Here is a 24,414-nt window from a genome sequence, read left to right as displayed (position 1 = left end):
TCTAATGATATATTACTTCCAATCTTTAATATAAGAATTTGTTTGACTTTTATATTGATCCTAAATATAAGACTCTAATTCATTTTGTCTCTTATATCTATCTAGTTTCTTCAAGTAGTCCTTATAATAATGGTAGCTTAACCAATATATTTGATTAGTAAGGATATTTTAAAAAAAATAACACATTTATTAGAAATAACTAACTTAACTAATTTTCTTAATCTACTCAAATTAGTCAACTAACTCTTATATTATGGACCAGAGGTAGTATATAAATACTTTAAAAAGATCATGTAACGCATGTTATAATTAAATAATTCAGTAACTTTTTTTAATTTTTTTCAAATTAGTTAATTAAATTTTATATTAAAAACTGAAAGTAATATTATTTTCTTAAAATAAATATATATTAAGTAGAGATAAAATTTTAAAAACTTATCAAATTTTAAAATAAAATTAATGAAATTAAGGTGTTTTTTTTTTTTGAAATATGGTGAAGGTATCTTACAAGTATGAATAGATGAGCATTAAGATTTGTTTAGTATGACCAAAAGGGAAGGGGTGGGAGGGGAGGAAAAATTTTAACAATAAATTTGATTAAAACAATTTAAAATTTTTTTGAGAGCCTTTAATAATTTTTTTCACTCTTTCATCTGACTTCTCTGATTTTATAAATCCAACTCATCAAAAAATTTTGAAAGATCTATTTCTTTTGTACCAAAGATAAAGTTAAGGGTAGGACAAACTCAATGTTCAAGAGCATTGTTAAAGATACTTACAAATTATTTATTAAAAAAGTTGGTTTAAAATATAAAAATTTAAAGATAAAGAAATAATTTTAAATGTCTGAAATTTTATTTATAATTAGAAACATATTTTGGTCAAGTTACTTATATTCATTGTGCAAGTTTTCTAATCACACATAATTATGTATTTTTTTCATGTGGGTTTATAAATAGATGCTAATATTTAAAAAATGAAACACATGACTATGTGTGATTAGAGAACTTAATATAATAGATATATGAAACTTGACCTAAGTATAATCCTTAAAAGTAAAATTTGTATTATGCTGGCAGAGACTCAACGTTCAAAAATAAATAAGAAGGTAGCATTATTTATCAACTTTAATTTTTTTAAAAAAAAGTTAATTAAGCAAGACCATCATTTGAAATTTGAAGTGCTAAAGGGGATTTGAGGGGGGAAGCTGAAAAGTAAACGGACAGAGTATACTTTGCTGCTTTAATAGTGAGATTAATTAATTAAAACAGAGCGGTAGTTAAATTTGAACATTAATGAAATAGTATAAATTTGACATTGAGGGGGGGGGGGAAACAGTGAGTAGAGCTTTACAGCATTATCAATGAAAATTATTGAAAAAATATTATTTTAAGTTTTTAATATAAGATTTAAATGATTAATTTAGAAAAAGTTAAAAAATTTTAAATTATTTTAAAATATTTATATTTATCATCTTTTCAAACTAATTTAATTTACTTATAAATTAATATATATAATTTAATAATTTATATATATTTTTAAAAATTATGTAATATATACAATAATTAAATAATTAAATAATTTAATACTTTTTTAAATTAATTAATTAAATTTTAGATTAAAAAATGGAGAACAGAGTTAGTAATTAAATTTGAACATTAATAGATTTGGTCAGAGGAAAAAAATGATAAAGTAGATTTGGTCAAGGGAAAAAGAAAAAAACAAAAGAGTGATAAAGTAGATATTGATCTTTTACTTGAAAATGGATATGCGTCGATTTGAAGCGAGAAATAAAGTCGCAATCATCGACAAACAAACAGATTGATTAAGTACTTAAAAGATTGATTAAAAAAAAGTAGGAAAGATTGATTAAAAAAAATTAGGACATCTTTATTGCATTATTAAGAGACCAAACCTTGCTTCTCTCCATTTTTTTTTCTTTTTTTGATTTAATACAATTTAATTGTAGGGATACAAATATGTTAATATTGAACTCGAATTCAAAACCTTATTAAAGTGGAGGTATATTTGTCATTATGACAACCAGCTGTTGACCTTCTTCATCTTTTTTCTCCCTTTTCTCTTTTTACTTCCCATTTTAACTTTTGCATCAGATTTTAAATAGTTAGAATTTAATTTTTAAGCTCATCCAAATAAAGCAAGAGCCATTTTGGTAATTTGAATAAATTAAAAAAATTAAAAAAATTATTTAGTTTTAATAAATATGACATGATCTTTCTAAAACATTACTATACAAAATTAGATTATATTTCAGTTTATAAGATAGACATATTAATTTAAAGAAAAATGATAAAAAAAAATTTTAACAGCCCAGTGTACAAAACGTCCAGCATAAATTGACTTTTAATTTACGTTGGGTCTGGAGAAGGGCCGGGTCCCATAAGACTCATTATAGATAGCTTTGCTTTGAAAATTAATTTCAGAGGCTGATTCCACGACTTCAACCATTTAGAAAAAAAAAAAATCAAGTCTCTCAAGTCTCAATGACTTTCAAATTTGGAATTAGAAAAGAACAGTGAATGGCTAATTGCCCCAACGGCTCGGTGACCCTTGACTGAGGTTCCGAATTTGAGCACGGTGAGAGAAGAGGCAGAAAGCAAAAGAAAAGGATGGAGAGAAGGCAAGCGGGCGTAGGGAGAAAGAATATTATATTTCGATACTCAAGAAAAACTATCAAGGGGGCATTTGGGTAGGGGAAAAAAATCATGTTTTTAAAAATATTTTTATAGTATACGAAGTAAATATATAAAAAAATTTATTTTGATTTACAAAAAATACTTTTTAAAAATACTTTTTAGATTATCCAACCCCCCTACATCATGAAAGGCAAGTGTAAGAGAATAAAAATAATTTGTTCTTAGAACTTTGTATATTTGTGCGACATGTGCTGTGATTTGTGAATGTGTGCGGATGCTCAGGTTTAAATGTGACTCACGTGGTTTTCCCCCCCTTTAATATAGTTATACAAGATACAAGCTAAAATCAATTGACAAATGGCTCCCGATGTAAAATAGAATATGCTATTTTTGGTTTTTAATATAAAATTTTTTAAATTTTATTTTCATTCTAAATATAAGATTTTAATCTACTTTGTCTTTCAAATTTATCTATTTTTTTTCAAAAAATAGTCCTTATAATAATAGTAGTTTTAGTCAACTGACTTGATTAGCAAGAATATTTTAAGAAAGATAACACTTATCTATTACAAATAACTAACTTAAGTAATTTTCTTAATCTATTCAAATTAATTAACTAAATTTTGTATTAAAAATAAAAATAATATATTATAAAATAGACTTTACGACGAGGAGCAATTTAATGTCATTAGCCCGTAGGAAATGAATCTTGATCTCTACGCGCGCGCGCGCGCACAAAAATAGCCCCTTAATATGCAACAACAGATGGGACTCATGACAAAAATTACTGTAGTTGGTTTCACTGCAACACATGAAAGCATATGGGTCTTGTTCTTTCCACTTTCTTCCCCTCTTTCCCCCTTCACTTTTCTTTCTCCTTTTCAGCTTGGTTTCTTTCTCTGTTCTAGGAGAGGGTATCAAAAAGGCAGGACAGTAGAGAGAGAGAGAGAGAGAGTCAATATATATATATATATTATATTGCTCATATCAATCAGCCAATAGCGTCCCCTCACAAAAATATCTCATAACTGATGATTGCTTCATCACTTCACGTTTAAACATTTATTGACATCATTGTAACTGTTCTTTTCTCTCAGCCAGGAATGGTTTGAACATCATCAGAACTCCAAGTGCTTCTACTAGGTTCAGCATAAAAAACACCAAATTTGTGCCTGTAGTTAAGTGTCCCAAAGTTAGTGAGCTTGCCTAATTGCAGCTACTGATGTACTGATGTGAAGCATTAAGGGACGGATATTCTAATACATGCAGTCATGACAGAGCATTGAGCTGTAGAAAGTATGTTTTCTATTTTTATTCAATAACTTTGTCACAAACATCAAAAGCAATAGCAACAACAACAACAAGCCTGATCCCATCAGATGGGGCCAGTTACATGGATTGCACAATGCTATTATGCTCTATCAACAACCAAGTCTTTAAACAGAATATGAGAAATAGAATACAGCTCAAACATATTAGCTGAGCATTATACCTGGGAGGAAAGAAGCATTTAACCGCTTTTGTGACCAACTTAATCTGCAGGGACCAAGAGCATAATTAGTGAACAGCTGATAAGTTTGAAAATGTCGCACATTGTGAAAGAAGCACGTTAATCAATGTGTTCATTTGAGGAAGCATGCTAGAGATTACAGCAAAAATTTGCATAGATAGTTTCTATATGGAAAATTCATGTTACTTCTTCAAACTAAGGCTGGCTTACAACACAAGAACATCAACTGTGGAGAATACAAAACACCCACCAGTAACAGATGATAGAGAGAACATAAAAACTAAAATGTAGAGACTGATGGAGTTACAAACATCCTGACAGCCTCAGTGAATAAATGAAAACATCCTGCCAATTCAAACTTACATTTCTTTTTAATGTAACACAAACCACTGACCATTTGGCCATGTAGCTTGATCCAACCAATTAACCTAACTCTTGCAATCAAATTTTTGCTAAAATGATCATTTATGCAAAAACCAAAACAGGGAAAAAGGGAAAAAAATTGAAAGGTGCACTTACACCACACCACCTAAAGCAGGGCCACCTGCTTTGAAGAGTGACATAGCTGTCATAGCAATACCATTAGCTGCTCCCCTTTGGTGTTGTTCCTGTTTTTCCCAATCAACATGCCATATTAGCCCAATTCAATCACGACAATCTCACAACTACTTTAAGGAAAAAGTAAAAATAACTAACAAACTGAAATTAAAGAATTCGTAACTTACCACTGCTCTATTTTGCAAAAGGAATAAACAGGTATCAATTATTGCCTGACACAAGAAAAATTTATAATCAGGAAGCTCATCATGTAGATATACGTTTTGTGAAGGAGAGTTATTTTTCGCATTCTAACATGTAAGACAACAATAGCCTCTTTTCTCTTCTATGTTTTCCTTTTGTAAAGGACAGCTTATGAAGCATGAACACAGCAAAAAAGGAGCTGCATCCTTGTCACACAGTTATACACTTCTATTAGATATGACAAGACATTACATGATACTTTAAATTATCTATGAGCCCCTACAATTTATTGTGTCACCATATTTGTGTTGAAGTTTATGCCACCTAAATTTCATCGAGGAAATTCTGCAAATTGCATTTACTTTTGTCCGTATCTAAGAGATTACAAATATCTATAAAAATTACTAGATTCCAGCCATTTTCCTTCACCTTTAACCCCTCAATGCTACTATTTCAGTCAGTAAAATAAAAAAAACAATGCACTTACAGGGATACATAACATAAGGACTGAAGCAATAGTTATCACTAGGTGCAGTGGAAAGCCAGATAGCATCGCTATGAAAGGGTAACTTTGCAAGAGAGGTATGGTTAAAGCCTGCATGTGATACCAAACTAATGGTACAGATTAGAAGCAACTGACAATGGAAATCCTGAATCATAGTAATTACTGTATGAAAGTGAAAGCTAACCGCTGTTATGCGAGCAAGATTAATGGTTCCACATACTTTCTCCATAGTTGGATAAAGGAAGATTTGGTAAAGCAAAAGAGCAAATCCTATCCAGATGAGCAAAGGTCAGTGCTAATCAGCATAATATCTAAGTGATACATGCATGAAGACAATGTAAACAAGAAAACACATCTTTGTAATGCATCTCAATCTTACCAATGCTTGGAACTTAAAATTAACTGAAATTTACCCAACAAGATTTGGTTACATAATATGCCCAGGAGCAGGTTAGCATAAATGACCTCATAAATGCAGTTACATTTATGCATAATACCGGGGGATAAAAGGTTAGGAAGAAAGTCCAATTTGATAAATGCATCAAATCTCACCAATGTTTGGAAATTAAATTAACTGAAATTTACTCAACAAGATTTAATTACATAACACGCCTAGGGATAGAAGGTTAGGAAGAAAGTCCAATTTCATACATCCAGAAACTCATAGCCATCAATGTTATACCTGATATTGAAAGAACATTGCCGACATCATCCGTTGTAAAATTTAAACCCCCCAGCTCTAAAGGACTGACAGCCCATAATGAGAAAACCTGCAGAAAGTAAAGCATTGCCGACATATAGCCTCGAAGAAGAAAGGCAAGAACCTATTCTGCTCCAAACATGATGGGATAGTTAACAGTTCAATGCTACATGAATTTTTCAAAAATGATGTCAAGCAGTATCAATTTAATAATTATCCACAGCATTTTCCAAGGATCAAAATACGATTCTTTTTTTCCTTTATAAATTTATGTTTTTACATTTTACCACCAACTAGAGAGGGTCCAATGCATTTGCCTGGAACCAAGATGAAATGGATTATTCATAACTTGCGAACAATGCAGCTCTTTACACTTCTTATATTTTATATTGATAGATGATAGACTAACTTAAGAAACGACACTTCCGTTCCAGAGAGCTAATTTAGATTATGCTGGGATAGTTTACAACAGAGGCTATTTATCTTCAACAAGGGTTGAAAGAAGATAACAGAGCAAAGAGAGACTCTTACATATGGTTTTCATTGACCTAGGAAAAGCTTATGATTGATTGTTAAGTAAGAAGCATACCTCTGCATAAGTTATATCATGCAGTGAGAAAACACAATAAACAATGATTGATGACATGAGGGGCCAATTCAGAAAGAGGTTTTCATCTTTCTGAACTGTTTTCTCCGTGATTTCATTTTCAAAAGCCTCCGTATCCTTATTGGACTCATTGCTAACATTGTGTTTGTGCAATGTTTCCTGCATATTTTATAGAGAACAAGTCTGATATCAGAAGGCTGCCTTTCATCAAAGAGAAACAGCCCAAAATACAACACACACACAAATGCAATATGTGTATGACACACACAGCTCTAGGGCTCTACTTTCAGTATTTATATATATCTAAGTCATGTAGAGAACTATCAAACAAGTAGAGAATGAAAAAGCAAAAAAACTATCAATAAATTTTCAGGCTTCACCAAGTACGAGACTCTAAACTCAAGAACAGAACTCATCAGTTTCACTAATTAGGAGAACCATAATAGAACTGTGCCTTTATCGTAACCCAGAGAGGGATATATTAGGAAAATCAACAGATATGTTGTTGGAGCTTAAAATATGTTACAAGAGTGAGTGGTTAAGGATTAAGTTTCCAAAAATATGTCGAGGATTTATGGACTTAGGATTGAACTTTGGCATACACTGTTTATACTACCCTTTATATTTAATACTCTTCCGGTTCTAAATATAATACCCAAATTATATTGCAAATTATACTACAAAATGAGTCTTATATTTAGGATTGGAGGAATATAATTCACAATAATGATTATTAACTAAATCATAGGCCTTGTGCATTGCATGTAACCCAAAGAGAAAGGTGCGTTGTTAATGGCTTGTGAACAGCAAGTTTTGCAAGAGCCATTAATTACCGGGAGCCAGATGCAGGCAACTAATACAGCAAGTGCAAAGGCTGATATTACAAAGCAGGGCAGGAAGTATGGAAACCTGAGGACCATTTGAATGGGACAGACAAATATCAGCATACTGAAATAGAAAATGAATATGAACAATGAAAGCAAAGCTTTAGAAAGGGCAGCCAAAGCTACTGTTATTTAAAATTTCAGGTATACTCACTTATCAAATAAGGATCCTTTTGGAAATATATGTGGATATTTCTCTACTGGCTGCAATACCAAAATTCCCAAATTATTAGAAGGAGAATTGATCCACGTTTGATAAGTGTGCTCCTGGGCATGTTTCCACACGCATGCAACGGAAAATAGAGGTAGGATATTTATTCAATTTTTCTAAAAATTATTATGGTACGGTGATGTTTAAAATTCTTGACATGGAATTCTCATTTTTCCAAAAATATATTTAATCTTATATTTTATATTTGTACACACACATATTAATTATTAATTAATTATTATTTTTCATATACCATTTATTACATTAGTAAAACAAAAAATATATTATTTACTGATTTATTAGTTTGAAAAAAATATAAATTAAAATCTGTTGTGATTATCATATTAGCTTATATCCTTAATTTGCATATAAAAAAAGTGATTCTAATAACAATTATTAAAACATTCTCATTTTATCAAAATCACTTTTTTCACAAAATCTATTCTTAAGATAACTTTTTTCTCTAAAAGCTATTCTCCAAAACATGGTTTAGTTCCCACCCAAAAATCCCAAAAATAAACACCTACTCCATGGAAATTCGCTTAGTTGGGTTTCTCAGCACAAAATAATTATTCCTCCAGTTTTTAATATATGACCCAATTGTTAAGTTAATTTTAATCCAAATGTAAGACATATTTTTCATATTTATCAATTTTTTCTAAATTACTCATATGGATACTCCCTCAATCATAATTAAGTAAGTGAAGAAGGGAGGATATTAAGAAAGATGATTATGGTATTTAAAAAAAAAATGTTATATTTCTTATAATTAACTAACTTACCTAACTTTCTTAATCTAATTAAATTTATTAAATAGTTCTTATATTAAGGATGAGACGAGCTCCTTATGTCCCCATGAGAAAGTCAGCCCACTGTCGAGATCTAGTTTGATGGACAAAGAAAGGAATAAAGTACCTGAGTCAAATAGCCTCCTAATGCTGGACCAATGACTAAGGCTATGCCCCAAGCTGAGCTGTACTGAAACCAGATCACGCAATCACAATATCACAAAGAGCAAGTAATTCTAAGAAATAATAGCATATCAAAGTAAATTAGGCATACAGTTGCGAGTCCTGTAGCTTGGTATTCTTCTGGAAGAATTTCAGTGCAATAAGCCTAGTGACAGAGAAGAGAATGCTGTTATGCAAGAGAGCCATGTAAAGAACAATCAAACAGATGGATTAACCAAAAGCATCTTAATTCAAACTTTTGATTTAATCCAGGTATTTCTGTTAAACGAAAATTCAGTGAACTGATATTTTAGATCTCAAAGGTTACACTTCATCTCGATTTGGTCTCCCAAATTTTGAACGCCCCATTAAAGTCTTACAAAGGGCCCTTCATCTTCAATACCATCCTTGCGTTAAAGCCTTTAAAAAAAGTAACAAAGTAGGTGATATGTGTAAATAGTACTCCCTCCGTTCCTTATTATAAGAGACAAATAACCGAAGTACGTTAATCAAAAAAACAGTTAAAATTAGTTAAGAACAATTAATGTGTAAAAAATATAATTTTTTTTTCAAAAATGCCCTCATTAATAAGGAGAGAGAACATGAGAGAGAACAATTAAATTATTAAAAGAAAGAGAAGTGGGAGGGAAAGAGAGTGTGAGTTGGAAATAATAAATATGGGTAAAATAGTAAATCAACACAAAAAAGTAGAGACAACTTGTAAGTATCTCTTATATATAGGAACATGCCATAAGCATCAAATGTCTCTTATAATAAGGAACGGAGGGAGTACCATGATTGTTCCAAGTGAACCATTCAAGCCTCCAAGAAGGAATCTTGTAATAACAGCCATCCAAAAACTCGTGCATAAGCCAAATAGCGTGTTAAAGACAATGCTGAAATCAAATCATAATCAATATCAATATGGATAACCTTATTCACGTAGCACTGAAGAAAGGAAGAAAGAGGAAGGCGATAACAAGAGAAAGAGAGGGATGAACTTAGAAACTAACAAGATAAACTTAATTCAATTAGCGTCAGAAAACTGACGTACAGCTAGTGAGAGGACTATTGATAGAGGTCCCATTACAAGAAATAAAATAAAATAGAGAATATAAAATGAAAAAAAATAAATAGCACGAAGTTCCAATAGCTACTAAATAATCATCAATTTCTTAGGCACTCTTCTTGTTCTTAATATATGGCTTAATTATTAAATTGATATTGGTTATAAATATAAAACATATTTATCATATTTATTAATTTTTTCTAAACTATCCCTATGAACACTCCTTAACTATAATCAAGTAGGAGAGGAAGGGAGGATATTAAGAAAGACTATTATGGTATTTTAAGAAAAATATATCATATTTCTTATAATTAACTAACTTACCTAACTTTTTTAATGTAATCAAATTAGTTAAATAAATTTTATATTAAGAACCAAAGGAGTAGTTAATTTTCCTTGATTACGCCAAGAATTAGTTTTCCACAATTTCATTTCTCCAAATATTCTCTTCTTTTGCTCTACTATTTGTCATCCAGATCATGGGTAGGGCTACTTACACTGCAACAGTTCCTATGAGTATAGTATACTTTCGACCATATCGATCAGCCACTATTCCCCAAGCTACAGATGTCAATCCTCTGCCAAGCATAAATGAAGAACCTACAAATTTCATATGGAGACCAGCATGTTCCATATGTAGATCAATATTTGAAGGGCTTGAAAATCTGTCTAATAGACATCAGCGGAATGGAAGGACTAAAAGGAACCTTACCCACATAACCAGCATAGGAACCAATGTCTGCCTCCGTTTCTGCAATACCAAAATCTCTTACCTGTGAATAAATTTTTATGAATAATTCCTCTTATATGTTGCAGTATTGAAGATGCTCTTACATGCTCAAAAGTAAGAAGCAACATAGGGTCCGTTTGGATTAGCATTAGTAGTAAAAAAAAATTTTATTTTTAATATGACTTTTAGAAAAGTGAGATTGTGTAAAAGTTAAATTGAAAAATATGATTTGTATTTAGATTGACTTTTATAAAAGTTAGTTTGTAAAGTAAAAAAAATTGTTAAGTGAGTTTAGTTTGTAGAATGACTAAAATGGGTATAACTTTTATTAAATAATGAGCAATGATTAAAAATATGAATTTACAATATATAATAATTTTAAATTATTATAATAGGAAAAAGTTATATTTAATAAATAAAATATATTTAGATTAGAAACCATAGTAATGTGAAAATTTTTGAACCAAATAATAGCACATAATTAATTAGATGGTATACTCTATATAATTTATGTAAATATAAAATGAAAAATAATACTAAAAATAAAAATATTATAAAAAATGTTAAAAGTTATTTTTACTTAACAGAATATTAAAAATAAATAACTAAAGACTGATTGAGAAGTATAAAAAATATATAGAGAGAAGCATAATAATAATATAAATATAAGGGTAAAAATGTTTTTTAATTCTAAAAAAAACTACTTTTATATAAGTCATAAATAAGCTTTAAGTGCTTTTTAATTGTACTTAAAAATGTAATTTTTGACCCATAAATCAGATTGGTCAAAAATCATAACAAACAGTTTCTAAATTTACAAACTGACTTATCATACTCACAAGTTACTTTCTAACCCCCGAAACACCTCAACAAACAGGCTTATAGTTGAAGACTAAAATTTTTTATTTCTGAGTTATTTCATAACAAATGAGAAAGCAGATGGTAAAGCAATACTTTAAAGCGATCAGTTGGAGCATTTGTGAGCTCGAATAGAGGCTTGTCGAATCAGTCTCTTTGGAGGAGAAATGTTCGATCTCCAACATTTACCAAGGTACTACCAAGCTGCATTTCAACTTATACCATATTTATCTCTTAAGTTGAATGATGGCATTTATGATTATTCAAATACATCCCAGATCCATCCCCACAGTAAGCCTTTCAAGGAAATTTCCAAAAAAAAAAATTCTAGTTTTAGTTAACAATAATAAATATTCCCCGGTCCTTAATATAAAACAATAATTCAAGGAAATTTCCAACTATATAAGATATATTTCTCATATTTATCAATTTTTTCTTAATTATCTCTATAGATACTCCCTCAACCATAATCAAATAGAAGAGATGGGTAAGATATTAAAAAAAAATGATTATGGTGTTTTAGGAAAAACGTGTCATATTTCTTTTAATTAACTAACTTACCTGACTTCCTTATTCTAATCAAATTAATTAAGTATGTCTTATATTAAAAACCAGAGAAGAAATAGACAAGTAGACATCTGCAAGAAAATGACTTCCTGCTTGCGCAAAAACCATTTTCCCCGTGTTAAAGAGGAAATGAAGGAGAGAAGAAAAAGTATGAATGTAACTTGTGGACATCAAGCTACTAAAAGTAAACTCTAACAATGGTATAATGTGTGCTTTATTCAAAAAGGTAATATGGAACAAGGAAAAAGAATGCATAAGTTTTTCCAACTATATACCAACAAAATGGAACTGATTTAAAAGAATATATATTTGAAGAAAAAAGAGATTTATCTTTAAACCAGATATATTTTCCAATACATTTGCGTAAAATTTAAAGAATGAGTTGCGCTGTTCGTGTTTTGTGAAAAGTGTGACTTGCAAGAAATTATATATATAGACTGATAGTATTTAAATGCCAAATTAATTAGGAAAATTAAAAAAAAAATGCTAACCTGACGAAAATTAATCAAATGAACTTTTATCTGGATTGTGTTCCCTATCATGAAGCAAGTGGCGGCCACTTTAAAATTGAATATGCGCATTAAAATAGACTGGGCAATAGGCAATTCTTATTTTCACTTTTGGTTGGACAAAAAGGGGGGGGGGACATGAAAAAATCAAAATTGAAATTATGAATCTAAAAAATCCAAAAGGGAAAAAAAAATCCCATCTATTGTATTGAACAATGGATTAAGAGCCAGTAGTCGCTTTCAAGAACTAATGTGCATATGAGGAGAAAATAGAACATTAAAAAATCAATGCTGAACTTTTTTTTTTTTTAACCGAAGATACTGAAGCTGAGCTTAATAAGTACAATATCCCAAAAAAACCCCGCCGTCCGTACGTATAAAGAAAATGCAGCAAGAACGTAGACGCATGAAAAAACAAACTCACCATGAAATAAATGAATGGAAAGATACATGATATAGGCAGCGCTGTACAGAGGACAAGAAAAAAAAAATCAGATGCTTAGAAACACAAGTGTTAAAAATAAAAGCAACATCAAATGAGTGAAGATTGATGAATCCATAAATACGAAATAAAATTGAAGCCACAACAAATTAAGCTTATGTTTGTTTTGAAACTAATTCATGAACTAAATGATTCACCAAGAATTTATCTTCTCACCAAAAAAGAGAGGAAGAAAAAATAAGAACGATAATTTAGATTAATTTTTGACCTTCAAAGTAGAAAAATTAGAAAACATTATAATATTTTGAGTCTTTAGATCCAATCCAAAAGCTAGCTTGTGAATAAGAGGTACCCAAAAGATATTTAAACCCTGTGAATGTTAGGACTTCAAATAATATGGGACTTATCATCCCACTACTCTTCACCCTTCCTCGTAACCAAGGCTCTGATACCACATTGGGTCTTTTAAGTCTAACTTAAAAGCTAGCTCGTGAGTAGGAGTGGATAACTCCTACTCACGAGCTAGCTTTTAGATTAGATCCAAGAGCCTCCCACATAGCCTGAAGTCATAACGCTCACAGAGTTTAAATATTCTTTAAATACCTCCTACTTACGAACTAGCTTTCGGGTCCTAATGTGGTATCAGAGTCTTGGTTGTAGAGGAGGGTGAAGAGCAGTGCCTGAAGTCTTGATGCCCACAGAGTTTAAATATCCTTTAAGTATATCAAAATTGTTCTTTTTTTTTTTTTTTTCCTTTTCTGAAATCAATGAACCAACTTTTTATTTCCTTGAGATACTCAAAGGATATTTAAACTCTGTGAGGGACATAACATCAGTTAAGGAGCTTGAATCTGAATAATATTAACTATGGTCAATCACCTTTTTTTTTTAATACCAGAAAAGTTTAGGTTGAGTTGGATTTAGGATTAGGGTATGCCTCATCTTAGTTAATAAGACATAATAATATGCGTCAACATGCTCTTAGAAAGATACTCTTTTGGTCTTATTTAAAAAGGAGAGAAAATATTTTTCTTAGTCCTATTTATAAATTATTTTATTAAATTTTTATCATGAATGTATTATATTGTCTTTTATTTATTATAACGTAGATGTTTTTTAAAAGGTGTATATATTAAATAGAGATGAAGTTAAAAATTTGTTATATTTAACCGAGAATTAATGCAATTTAAAATTTTCTTTGATCTGCATGAAATATATTAAAACTACCTTATAAATAGGACCAGAGAAGTATTAATTTTTGAAAACCAAAAGCTCAATTAGTAAAAGTGTATTTTACTATTTTTCCTCCCAAGATAATTTTTTTTAACATTTTAAAGAAAATTGTAAAGCAATACTACCTCCTGTCTTAATTATAAAATCTCGTTTGTAGTATATAAACAAGATCTTATAAGTAGAATCAGAGGTAGTATACTCTTTTTGTAAGGGCAAATGTTTGAGTAATTGGGTTATAAAAAAAAAACAGTTTTTTCAATCTATACTTTGGCCGATAGCTTACTTAATTTGATTCATTGCATGTTGGAAAATTTATGTAAGTCATATAATTGTATTTTTACGGTGCCCATAATTTTTTCAAGAATATTTCTCCAAGTAACATGCATGAAACGGAGTTTTAGAGTAACTTATCTGAAAGTCTGAAACTCCATTTTCAGATTCATGTGTTAAAATTTACTTTAGTCCTCATATGAACAATTTCACCAAAATCAAAATAAAATTCTCTCTATATGCATACCTCATATTTTACAAATGATAATTAAACACGTTCCAAACAAATCACCTTGAAAAGTCACGTTCAGATCGCGCAGAGGCTTTGATTTTAAAAACACCAGCAAATAACCTTATTCCTTACCTGTCATTTTCTCAAATTGGACGCGTGGATGGTCGATCTAATAGACGACAAAATACTTACGTGTGTAATAGTTCTTCTAATGTGCCTCTTTTTCATGCTTTTTAATATTCTTCATAACACTCTAGCCTTCTAAATAATTTTTTAACTAATAAGTTCCACATAAAATGAGTAACGTTAATATCTTAAAGCGATGAGATAGTGCAGTTTTAATTTTTTTTGCAATTTTTTTAAAATCATAAAAAAATGAAAACTGTATCATTTCATATCAAAATACTCGTATTATTTATTTTATATAGAATCTAATAATTAAAACACAATGGAAAAAATATTTGAAAATCGGGCATTCCAAAAAATATACAGAGAAGGCACACTAAAGAACCAAACCATTGGGTAATCGTTGTTCCTTTGATCCAATTCCGCATTTTATTAGGAGGTGGATTAGGATAATGATCAAAGGTAATTGTTTCTTCTCCTTGTATATTTTGTTATTTTTGTTGAAATCAGTTACGATCATTCATTCAAAAGGAAAAAAAAGGTTAGAATGCAAATTTTGTCCCGAAAATTTTAACTAATATCCAAAAATTTAAAATCATAATAATTTGTCTCTTGATCGTTAGTATTTTTAACGATAAGAAATAATATTATTATAATTTTAAATTTTTAAGATAAATTTATTCTCGAAAGAACTTTGTGGGTAAAAATTTCAGGCACAAATTTATACCTTACAGGCGGGAAAAGGAAAAAAAAAAAAAAAACTTACTAGTGCACATAGTAAGCATCCATATGTTGAGAAGATGCTTTACCGGTGATCCTTGGTTCAGTTCTTTGGCTCGGTCCACCTCACAGCCCGGGCAGTTCTTATAGTATCGATTCTTCAGCAGCGGCTCTCCGTTACCGCGATCTTTGTTATCATCGCCCGCCATTTTTTGTTCTCCGCAAGATCCTCCTTCTTCCTCCTGAATACTATTTTGAGAGTATTTCCGATTCAGGACACGCCCAGACCCCAGAAATCAAAATTAGAAGACGACATCTGACAAATAATTAATAAATGAGGGCTTTTTGCTTCTTTCATCAGTAGAAACCACAGAAGAGAAGAATCAAGCAATCAATCAATCAGAACGTGAGACGAAAACTGAAGAGAAGAAGAAGAAACTTACACACAGACAGAGAGAGAGAGAGTGGCGGAAGAGGAGGATTCAGGGGAAACGGAAAATGTGAAGGCAGTGAAGTTTGTGGTGTGCGAATGTGGATTAGAATACTAATCCACGTTGACCATTAAATACTATTTAAATATTAAGATTGACCATAAAATAATGATACTAATTATTGACATTTTAATGGTAAGGGATAAAATTATTATGATTTTAAACTTCTAAATCAAATTTGTAACGAAAAGAATGAGTAAAAATTTTAAGAACAAATTTACACCTTAACCCTTTTATCTATTTAGTATACTCTCTTTGGACCTTATTATAAAACTACTTAGCTAATTTAGACATATTAAAAAACTCAGATAATTAGTTAATTATAAAAAAATATGATTTAATCTCTCTTAAAATATACCTATGAAATGTTAGATTATATCTTAGTTGATAAATTAGATAAATTAGTTTAAGAAAAATGATAATATGAGAGATAAAGTATATTGAAATTTTATATTTAAAATTAAATATAACATCTCAATGAAAAAAATAGCAGCCAGCAAACAAAAATTTAAAGTCATAATTGATTATTAATATTCCTCAATTGAGAGAGTTCAAATGATCAGACCCAAATCCTGATAATATTATATTAATGAATTACAAAGTTTTTTTTTTTTTACCAACGAATTACAAAGTTACTATCCACGCAATGGTCAGCTTTTGATATGATTTCCTTAGAAAATTAATGTCTCATTGATTAACTGCTGAAAGTGAAACATGATTATTCATGAGTTGTTAAAGTTTACCCCTTTGATCGTTTTTATGAGGCATATATTAGAAGATAATTTGTCCCCTTTTTTTAAATAAGCCGGAAAAGTTTTGTCTGTTTTTTTTTTTTTAATGATAAGTCACTTAACACCCTAGTCAACAAGAATAATGAATTACAAAGTTAGTCTTCATGTAATGGGAAGCTTTTGAGTATACTATTTTATTCTTTATTTATTATAGTGAGAATAATTACTTTTTTGAAATGTGTATATATTAAATAAGAATAAAATTAAAAAGTTATTATATTTTAATAGAGAGTTAATATAGTTTAACGTCTTTCTTAGTTTGTATGAAACATATTAAAAGTGTTTTATAAATAAGAGCAGAAGATTAGTACAATAAAAAATGGAACGAGAAGTTATTATATTATAAACAAATCACTACTATACATATAGAAAATAAAACTAGTTGTCATCATCTGTTGATTTTTTCACTTGTACATGCCGGCCCTGCTAAACACCATGCTCAAAATACAAGTATGACGAGTCATGCTACACTGCTGCTGGCAGGATAACTTGCTGTTGACATTTATTAATTTGATATAAATATAAAATTCTTTATTGGTTGAATTAATAGTAGAGTATTTTTTTAAAATCAAGTGGGCACTATTTATAAAGTTTGAAATTGTTCTTCTCACTGTCGCGGAGTCATTATACACACAATTAAGAATTTGGCATCGCCAGAACAAATTGACTATTGATTTAAAAAAATAAAATAAAATAAAATAAAATAGCTTGATGCTTCATTAATGAGGCTAATTAATAGATACTATGTTCAGATAACAATAAAAACCTGTCATATTCATTCATTTTCAGCAGAAACAGAGTATCATTTTATAACGCTAACAACACATAACAAAACCACATCTAAGATGATTAAAAGATTAAAATAAGCCTCCATTGATAGTTTAAGTGAGTTGAATCATATTTTTAATACCCACACATCCATCGCCAATCAACTTTCGAGACCAACATTAAACTTTCAATAGTTGTGAAAGAAAGAAGACAAATATTGTTAATGATGAGACCTATAAAGAGAATAAAAAGAAAACATAACTTGCCCGAAATAATGGAGACGAAGGAAATGGTTGGAGACTTCTGTTCATTCTTTGTGAAGCTTCTCTTCCTCATATATGTAGCACCCAATGTGCCAACTAAAAGCATCTCCCTTTTTTTTTTCTTTTTCAATTAATGAGGGCAAAATAAACACAATTGCAATGTTTTGCTCTATGGTCCTCCAGGACTTAGGAAGAATTTTAGGATTTTATGAGACTTTGGATGAATAAATTCTGATCCTTGAGACCTCTGAGTAATTTTTTCAAAAAAAAAAAGGTCACATGTTTTTAACATATTAATTACAAATAACATACTTATATACGTATTTACGATTTTATTATTTAAATTAAAAATATTTTATACATTTTGAATTAGAAAGAGTAATCATAACGTAAAGTACTACTCCTCTGATCCTAAATATAAGACCCTTATACTAGTATGTATAAGGGTCTTATATTTATGACTGGAGGAGTAGTTATGTTACAATTTTCAAGATCACTTATTCTTAATATAAGAATTAATTAACTAAATTGAATAAATTAAGAATGTTAGTTAAATTAGTTAATATAATATTATTTTGCTAAAATATTTTAAGCATTTTTCTTAATTCCCTCATTTCCTCTTTTATTTAATTATCGTTATCAACAATGTTAATTTTAAAAAAAAAATTAACAAATATGTCAAATATGTCTTATACATAGAATTAATAGTAAGTCAGATCCAAACTTCAGCTTGCATTGAGCTAAATTCCTCCGGGTCGACTCTCGTAGAGCTTCTTGTGGAGAGATTCCAAGAAGTGACAAGGAAGAGTGGATTTGGGGTGCAGTTTCTCTCCACTAAGGTTCCCATCCACTACGCCTCCGCTTCGGCTCTGCGACAATCATTTGGAACAGATGATAAAACGTAATTGAAATGCATTGTCATGGGTGGCTATAAAATTAAATTCCAAAATTAAAGAGAAGCAGAAGGCTCTTGCGGGATAATACGGATACATATGTGGGGCTCACAAAATATCACCAGTACAAACATATTTTTATTCCAAAACAGAATTTATTTATATTACATAATAAAATTATCCTTTTTTCTGGCAATAAAATCATCCTTTTTAAAATACCATATAAACTACTTCTCTAGTTTTATTTATAAGTAAAGCAAGAAAGTTTTTTTAATCCCATTTATATATCACAAGTGATATCATTAATTCTTAACATGATATATTATTTTGGATGAAATACACTTTTACTGGTAAATATTTTGTGGGCCCTATATATGTATCCCCATCACCCCATGAGAGCATTTGCTCCGTCTCTTGATTCTCTTTAATTTTGGAATTCAATTTATAGTTGCCTACAACAATCCATTTCAATTGTGTTTTAGCATCTGTCCCAAACAATTGTTGTAGAGCCAAAGTGGAGGCGCAGTAGATGGGAACCTCAGTGGAGAGAAACCGCGCTCGTGGATCTGTGGCTTCACTGAAAGTCTGGGACTTTTACGGAGTGTTGGAGGCGGAATGTTAGGGAATGGCGACTGGGTTGGAAATTGCTTAGCAGCATGGTTTCAGGAGAGTGGTAATTAAAACAGACAATGAAATTTTGGTGAGGTTTTTAAAAGGGAAAGATGCTGCTCATGATTTTTCTCCCCATTTCCAGCCACATCTTCTGCAATTAATGGAGTATTCGTGGAGTGTGAAAATTTGTAAGATTAGAAGGGATTTTTTTTTCTACAAAAAATTTTAGGTGAGTTGGATCCTAAAGGCTTATTAGGATAGGACATGACTCCAGGCTCAGAGAGTACTTACAAATCGTCCACCAACAAAGTCCTCATATCGGTAGTGGGATTCGAACTCACGATCTTACAGGTTATGAGCCGACTCATTACTAATTAGATTAACTCATGTTGGTAGGATTAAATGGGAGTTGAATATGTGTGCAGATACCCCTGCAAAAACAAGGGATGTATCAATTCTGGAGGAAGTGCCGCCGAAGTTGCAGAGCCTTGTGGAAAGAAAAAAAAGGAAAGGAACGTGCTGAAAGGAGTTTTTTTTTTTTAAACTAAAGCATAAGTATCCTCTTATTAAAGGTAATTCTATTTGAGACACTGTTGGGTACTAAATGTGAATACTTTTTTCAGTAGAAATTTGAATATTGATTCACTACGTTGTATGAAACTAGTCCCTTCTATTAAAGCCAACTCCCGTTGGTTGTTGAAAGGAGTTTGAAGAGACAGATTTTGAACTCTTTTGAAGTCGTCTTCTTTTGAGTGTACTTTTGGGCCTTATGCCTCTTTTATTACCAAAATATATATCAACTCTACTGAATGAGTATAAAAAACACCAGGGTTTTTAAAGTTTTGTTCATACAATATCGGTACTTTAATTCAGATATTTCTCATCATAGAATTCTTGAATGGGAATTTTCTTTTTTTCTACTGCTTGGATTGAGTGAAAATGGGAGAGGAAGAAAAAGTGGAGTGGAAAATGGGAGAGAAATTAACTTTTCCCCTGCTTGGATGGAAAAGAAAATAGGAGAGGAAAGAAAAATGAGAAGAAAAATGTGGTGGGCCCCATGTCCTATTTTCCTCTCAAAATTTCTCTTCACAAGTGGAGAGATTTTCACCATTTCGGATCATTCCCTCACTACCGTCTCCCGCCAAACGTTATCACTTGAGGGAATAATGAGATGGGCATTATGCTAATGAGTTCGTTATCATTTTATTAAAATATTACATAATATATAAGTTATTTATTTCCTTTTATTTTAATTAAGTTCAAAAATTATTTCCTTTTTATTTTTACATAAAAATAAATTTTTTACTAAATTATTTGGTTTCCTTGCCAATTAATTATAATAAGGACATTTTAGTCATTCTGATATTTTTACATTTTCTTTCCTCTCTGTTTTCTCTCACTCATCCAAGCAGGAAGAGTGATAATATTTTCCTTTCAGTTTTCTGCTCTTCATTTTCTTTCCTCTCATTTTCTTTCCTCCCAACTTTTCTTCTCATCGAAGCGGGGGGTAATTTTCACCGCTGAGAGTTATTTAGAGAAGGAACCAAAGTGGAAACTTGTGCAAACATATATATATATATAGAGAGAGAGGGGGGGGAGAGAGAGAGAGAAGGAGAGTATCGATTTCAATTTACAAGAAAACTACAGAATGGGGACTGGGGCAGTGCATGGGACATGAGCTTCACATAAAGTAGCGGGTAATATCTTCCCCACTTCTGTTTACGAGATTCTCCTAACCCACACGGATTAAAAAAATAAAATCAATTACTCCTCCTTTTTTTTCCCCAAAAGAAACAATTACTATCTAGAATTTATTTTAAATTCTTTTGCCAACAAAATATATTTATATTTATTGTTTCTCATTTTACTCTATTTAATTATTCATTTTAATATTAATATATTAATTATCACATGGCGCACATTTTCTCTGCCGTCTATTCTTTCTCTTCTACCATTTTTTTTATTTTAATAACTTTCTTTAATAGTTCAGTCCTATCCAGTCCAGTCTAAATAAACTATATAATGAAATCAGACTAGACTACATCAGACTGGTTGGTTGGGTTAGACTGGGTTTCAGACCAAGTGATCAGACCATCTGGACTAGTCTAGTCTAGTTTGGGTAAATTTTTTATTTTTCAATAATTTGTAATTTAGATATTACCTTTAATCTTTTTTAAATGTTTTTAGAGATTTTTATGGATTTATGATGAAGTTTTAAGATTTTAGGATGAGTTTTATATGATTATAGGTATTTTTTATTGTCTTAAATTGTATTTATCATGTTAAAATTTTACTTTTCAAAAAGAAAAAAATTAAAAAAAATGGAAACCTAGACTGCCTGGACCAGTCCACCAATCTAGAAGACCAAGTCCAGTCCAACCCCACTTTGAGTCACCACTGAATTAGACCAAATCACAGATTGCCAAACACAGTTCAACCAAAAATCAGACCAGACATTGGGTTGGGCTCTAATTTGGTCTAGTCTATCTGTTGTGTAGCCCTAGTTTTTGGTAAAAGGAAATGGACGGAGTATTAGTTAAAAGTCTTAATGTTTTCTTACAAAATTATTTATAACATGCATAAATGATCATTAATCAATTAGATTTATGAATATGTTTCGAAATAATTCATGAATACTTTACTAAATTTTAAAAACTGTTATATGATCAAATAAAATTTTCAAAAGATATGCCAGTATTATACCATATCCGGTCCTTAATAGAAGAGCTAGTTTGATTTTTAATTTGGTTCTAAATATAATACCTAAATCCACTTTGCCTCTCCTATTTATTTATTTTTTTTAAGGTGGTTCTTGTAGCAGTTGCATCTGTTAAATATTTTATCAAATAATAATTCTAGCTAACACACATAATTAACAATGATAGTTTAGAGAAGATAATACATATTTATTATAAATAACTAACTTAACTAATTTTTTTAATTCACTCAAATTAATCAACTAATTATTATATTAAAAATCAGAAATAGTGTTAAGTACAGAACTGAGGAATTAGGGATAAAAAGAGAATCTTCTCATATCACTCGATGTCCTTATACTTTAATCCCTTTCTGATTTCAATTTTTCTACTTTGTTTTCCTGCTTTTCATTCTTTTTTATATATTCCATCCAAAAATATTGGTGTGTGTTCAAAACGACCATGAATTAAGATTAAGAGTTAACAAAAGAATATGACCTAGAATTGTAAATAATATGAGGACTAAAAGCAAAACACGATTTAAGTATACGGACATGAAGTGATATTTTTCCTTTTCTCGTTTTCTGGTGGAAAAAAAAATCCATCTTCCAAGAGGTCGCTCCACCAATTCATGCATAGGATAAGCAAATGATGCTCTTGGTTACAATTTTACAAAGGCATTTTGCCACTTTTAACTGGCTTCCTCTAGCCAAAGGCCCTTTATTGAAGGGGTAAAAAAGAGGATAAGTATCTGGGAAATTAAAAAACGTATATAATACTATCTCTATTTCTTAATATAAGACTAATTATGACATATATTACATGTTCTTTCTAAAATACTTATATATATTATTAGATTATATATTAGTTTATAAGCTGAGCAAATTAATTTATAGAAAAAAGACAAATATAATATTTTAAAGTAATTTATTCAATTTTTTTAATCTCTTTAAATTTATCAACTAAATTTTATATTAAAAATAGAAGGTAGTATATATGTATAGGGAACAAAGTAGGCTCATGCTCAAAGGGTGTCTACCTAACCAATTATTCATAAAACATACAAATATCTTATTGTTATGTAGGGGGTGAATAATGGGTGGTGGTTAGATTGGATTTCACTGAAGCCCAATGTTTGAGTTCTACTTCTGAATTTGCAGACTGGCCCATCTTGAAATGATTCGTTCTCATTATGGGCGCATTGGCATGATTTTAATGTGTTTTGTTACTATGAAATATAAAATGTTTATCAAAATCTTGATAGGTCCTACTTGGGCTGAATTAATCGTATGGGCTTAAAATCTTTGCCCATTTTCTACTAAAGATTTTCCTTCATCTTTATTATTTTATCAGGTTAGATTCTCATTTCATATTTTAATGGACTATCCCCCCCCCCTCTTTCTTTGAGATCAAGCCAGGAAAAATAACAAAAATTATCTGTCATGTGGAATAATAATAATAATAAAACTAAAGAACTCAAATGAAAAACACTTAAAAGCCTGGACCTGTGTTAACAAAGGGCCTACCACAGCTATAACAATCTTCACTTTTGTAGCATACACGATTTACCACCACTAAGACTGTTAAACTTGTTTCAAAACCCTTCCAGGGTACACAATGGCTAAAGTGGAGCCTGCAGAAGGAGGTTGGAAAGGACTTTACTCGGAAAATCCAATGGAACAACCTTTTTGGGCATCTTTGTTGGGATATCTGGTCTTCGAGGTGCCAGATTAGGGAAGATGACAATTTTCAGTGCATTTCTGCTCAAATAAGCTTCTTTAGAGCTTGCTTGGACTTTGACCTTCGCAAGAGTTGTGAGAGAGTAAACAACAGATATCTGAGTGGTCTGGCCTACTAGGATACAGCTGAAGATTTTATCACTCTAGAGGTTGACGTCTCGGTCTTGGAAAATGATAATAGTGGATGTGAAGGGGTAATCAGAAGCAAAGGCGGGGATTAGATTATGGGATTTAACTGTAAACTCTCTAGAGTTCCCTCAGTCATTGCAGAGCTCGTTATTACTCAAGGGTTATATCTCAGCTGGGCTAGGAGACTTAGGAAGGTCCACCTCATTTTTGATTGCATGGAGGCCCTTAATTTGGCTACTAAGGGTTGTGATCGAAGTCACCCTTATTATGATATGGTAGAGGAGACTACAACACTGTTATGCATGAATTGGCAAGTCTTAGTTAACCATTGCAAACGAGAAGAGCTGCCATTGCAGATCAATTAGCTAAACTGGCCCGTGGGATGTCAGGAAACTATGAATTGTTTGATCAACCTCCATCTCTGAATCTGCAGGGAGATAGGGGATGGTGAAAGTGCCTTGTTTTAGTTTGAAGCTTTTAGCCTTCGTTTTGGTTTCTATTTCTGTTTGTA

At 30.7% G+C, this 24,414-nt stretch overlaps 1 protein-coding gene across 1 annotated transcript; it reads right to left on the bottom strand.

The window, feature by feature from the left end:
• Positions 1-4,682: 4,682 nt before the first annotated feature.
• LOC114738892 (protein ZINC INDUCED FACILITATOR 1-like) lies at positions 4,683-15,842 on the bottom strand. Its single transcript, XM_028926955.1, has 15 exons — positions 15,568-15,842; positions 12,923-12,963; positions 10,547-10,607; positions 10,332-10,434; positions 9,559-9,661; positions 8,878-8,931; positions 8,731-8,793; positions 7,759-7,871; positions 7,554-7,629; positions 6,703-6,879; positions 6,096-6,183; positions 5,598-5,683; positions 5,396-5,503; positions 4,893-4,937; positions 4,683-4,775 (listed from the first exon to the last, which is right to left on the bottom strand). Exons 1-15 carry the CDS (start codon positions 15,728-15,730, stop codon positions 4,683-4,685), a joined length of 1,374 nt encoding a protein of 457 aa, XP_028782788.1. The 5' UTR covers positions 15,731-15,842.
• Positions 15,843-24,414: the final 8,572 nt, after the last annotated feature.

The sequence above is a fragment of the Neltuma alba genome, unplaced genomic scaffold, assembly GCF_004799145.2.
Source record: "Neltuma alba isolate B1F8T4 unplaced genomic scaffold, ASM479914v2 tig00002811_pilon, whole genome shotgun sequence".
NCBI lineage: Eukaryota > Viridiplantae > Streptophyta > Magnoliopsida > Fabales > Fabaceae > Neltuma > Neltuma alba.
The sequence above is the reverse complement of the archived record's forward strand: the minus strand, read 5'-3'. Positions and strand labels throughout refer to the sequence as shown.

Bases quoted from the DNA above. Each gene is read 5' to 3' on its own strand.
- LOC114738892 (XM_028926955.1), bottom strand. From the start codon at position 15,730: ATGGCGGGCGATGATAACAAAGATCGCGGTAACGGAGAGCCGCTGCTG. The intron at 12,964-15,567 runs GTAAGTTTTTTT...TCCTCTGTACAG, and splicing joins GATGCTTACTATGTGCACTA to CGCTGCCTATATCATGTATC. The intron at 10,435-10,546 runs GTAAGGTTCCTT...TGAAATTTGTAG, and splicing joins TTCCTATGCTGGTTATGTGG to GTTCTTCATTTATGCTTGGC.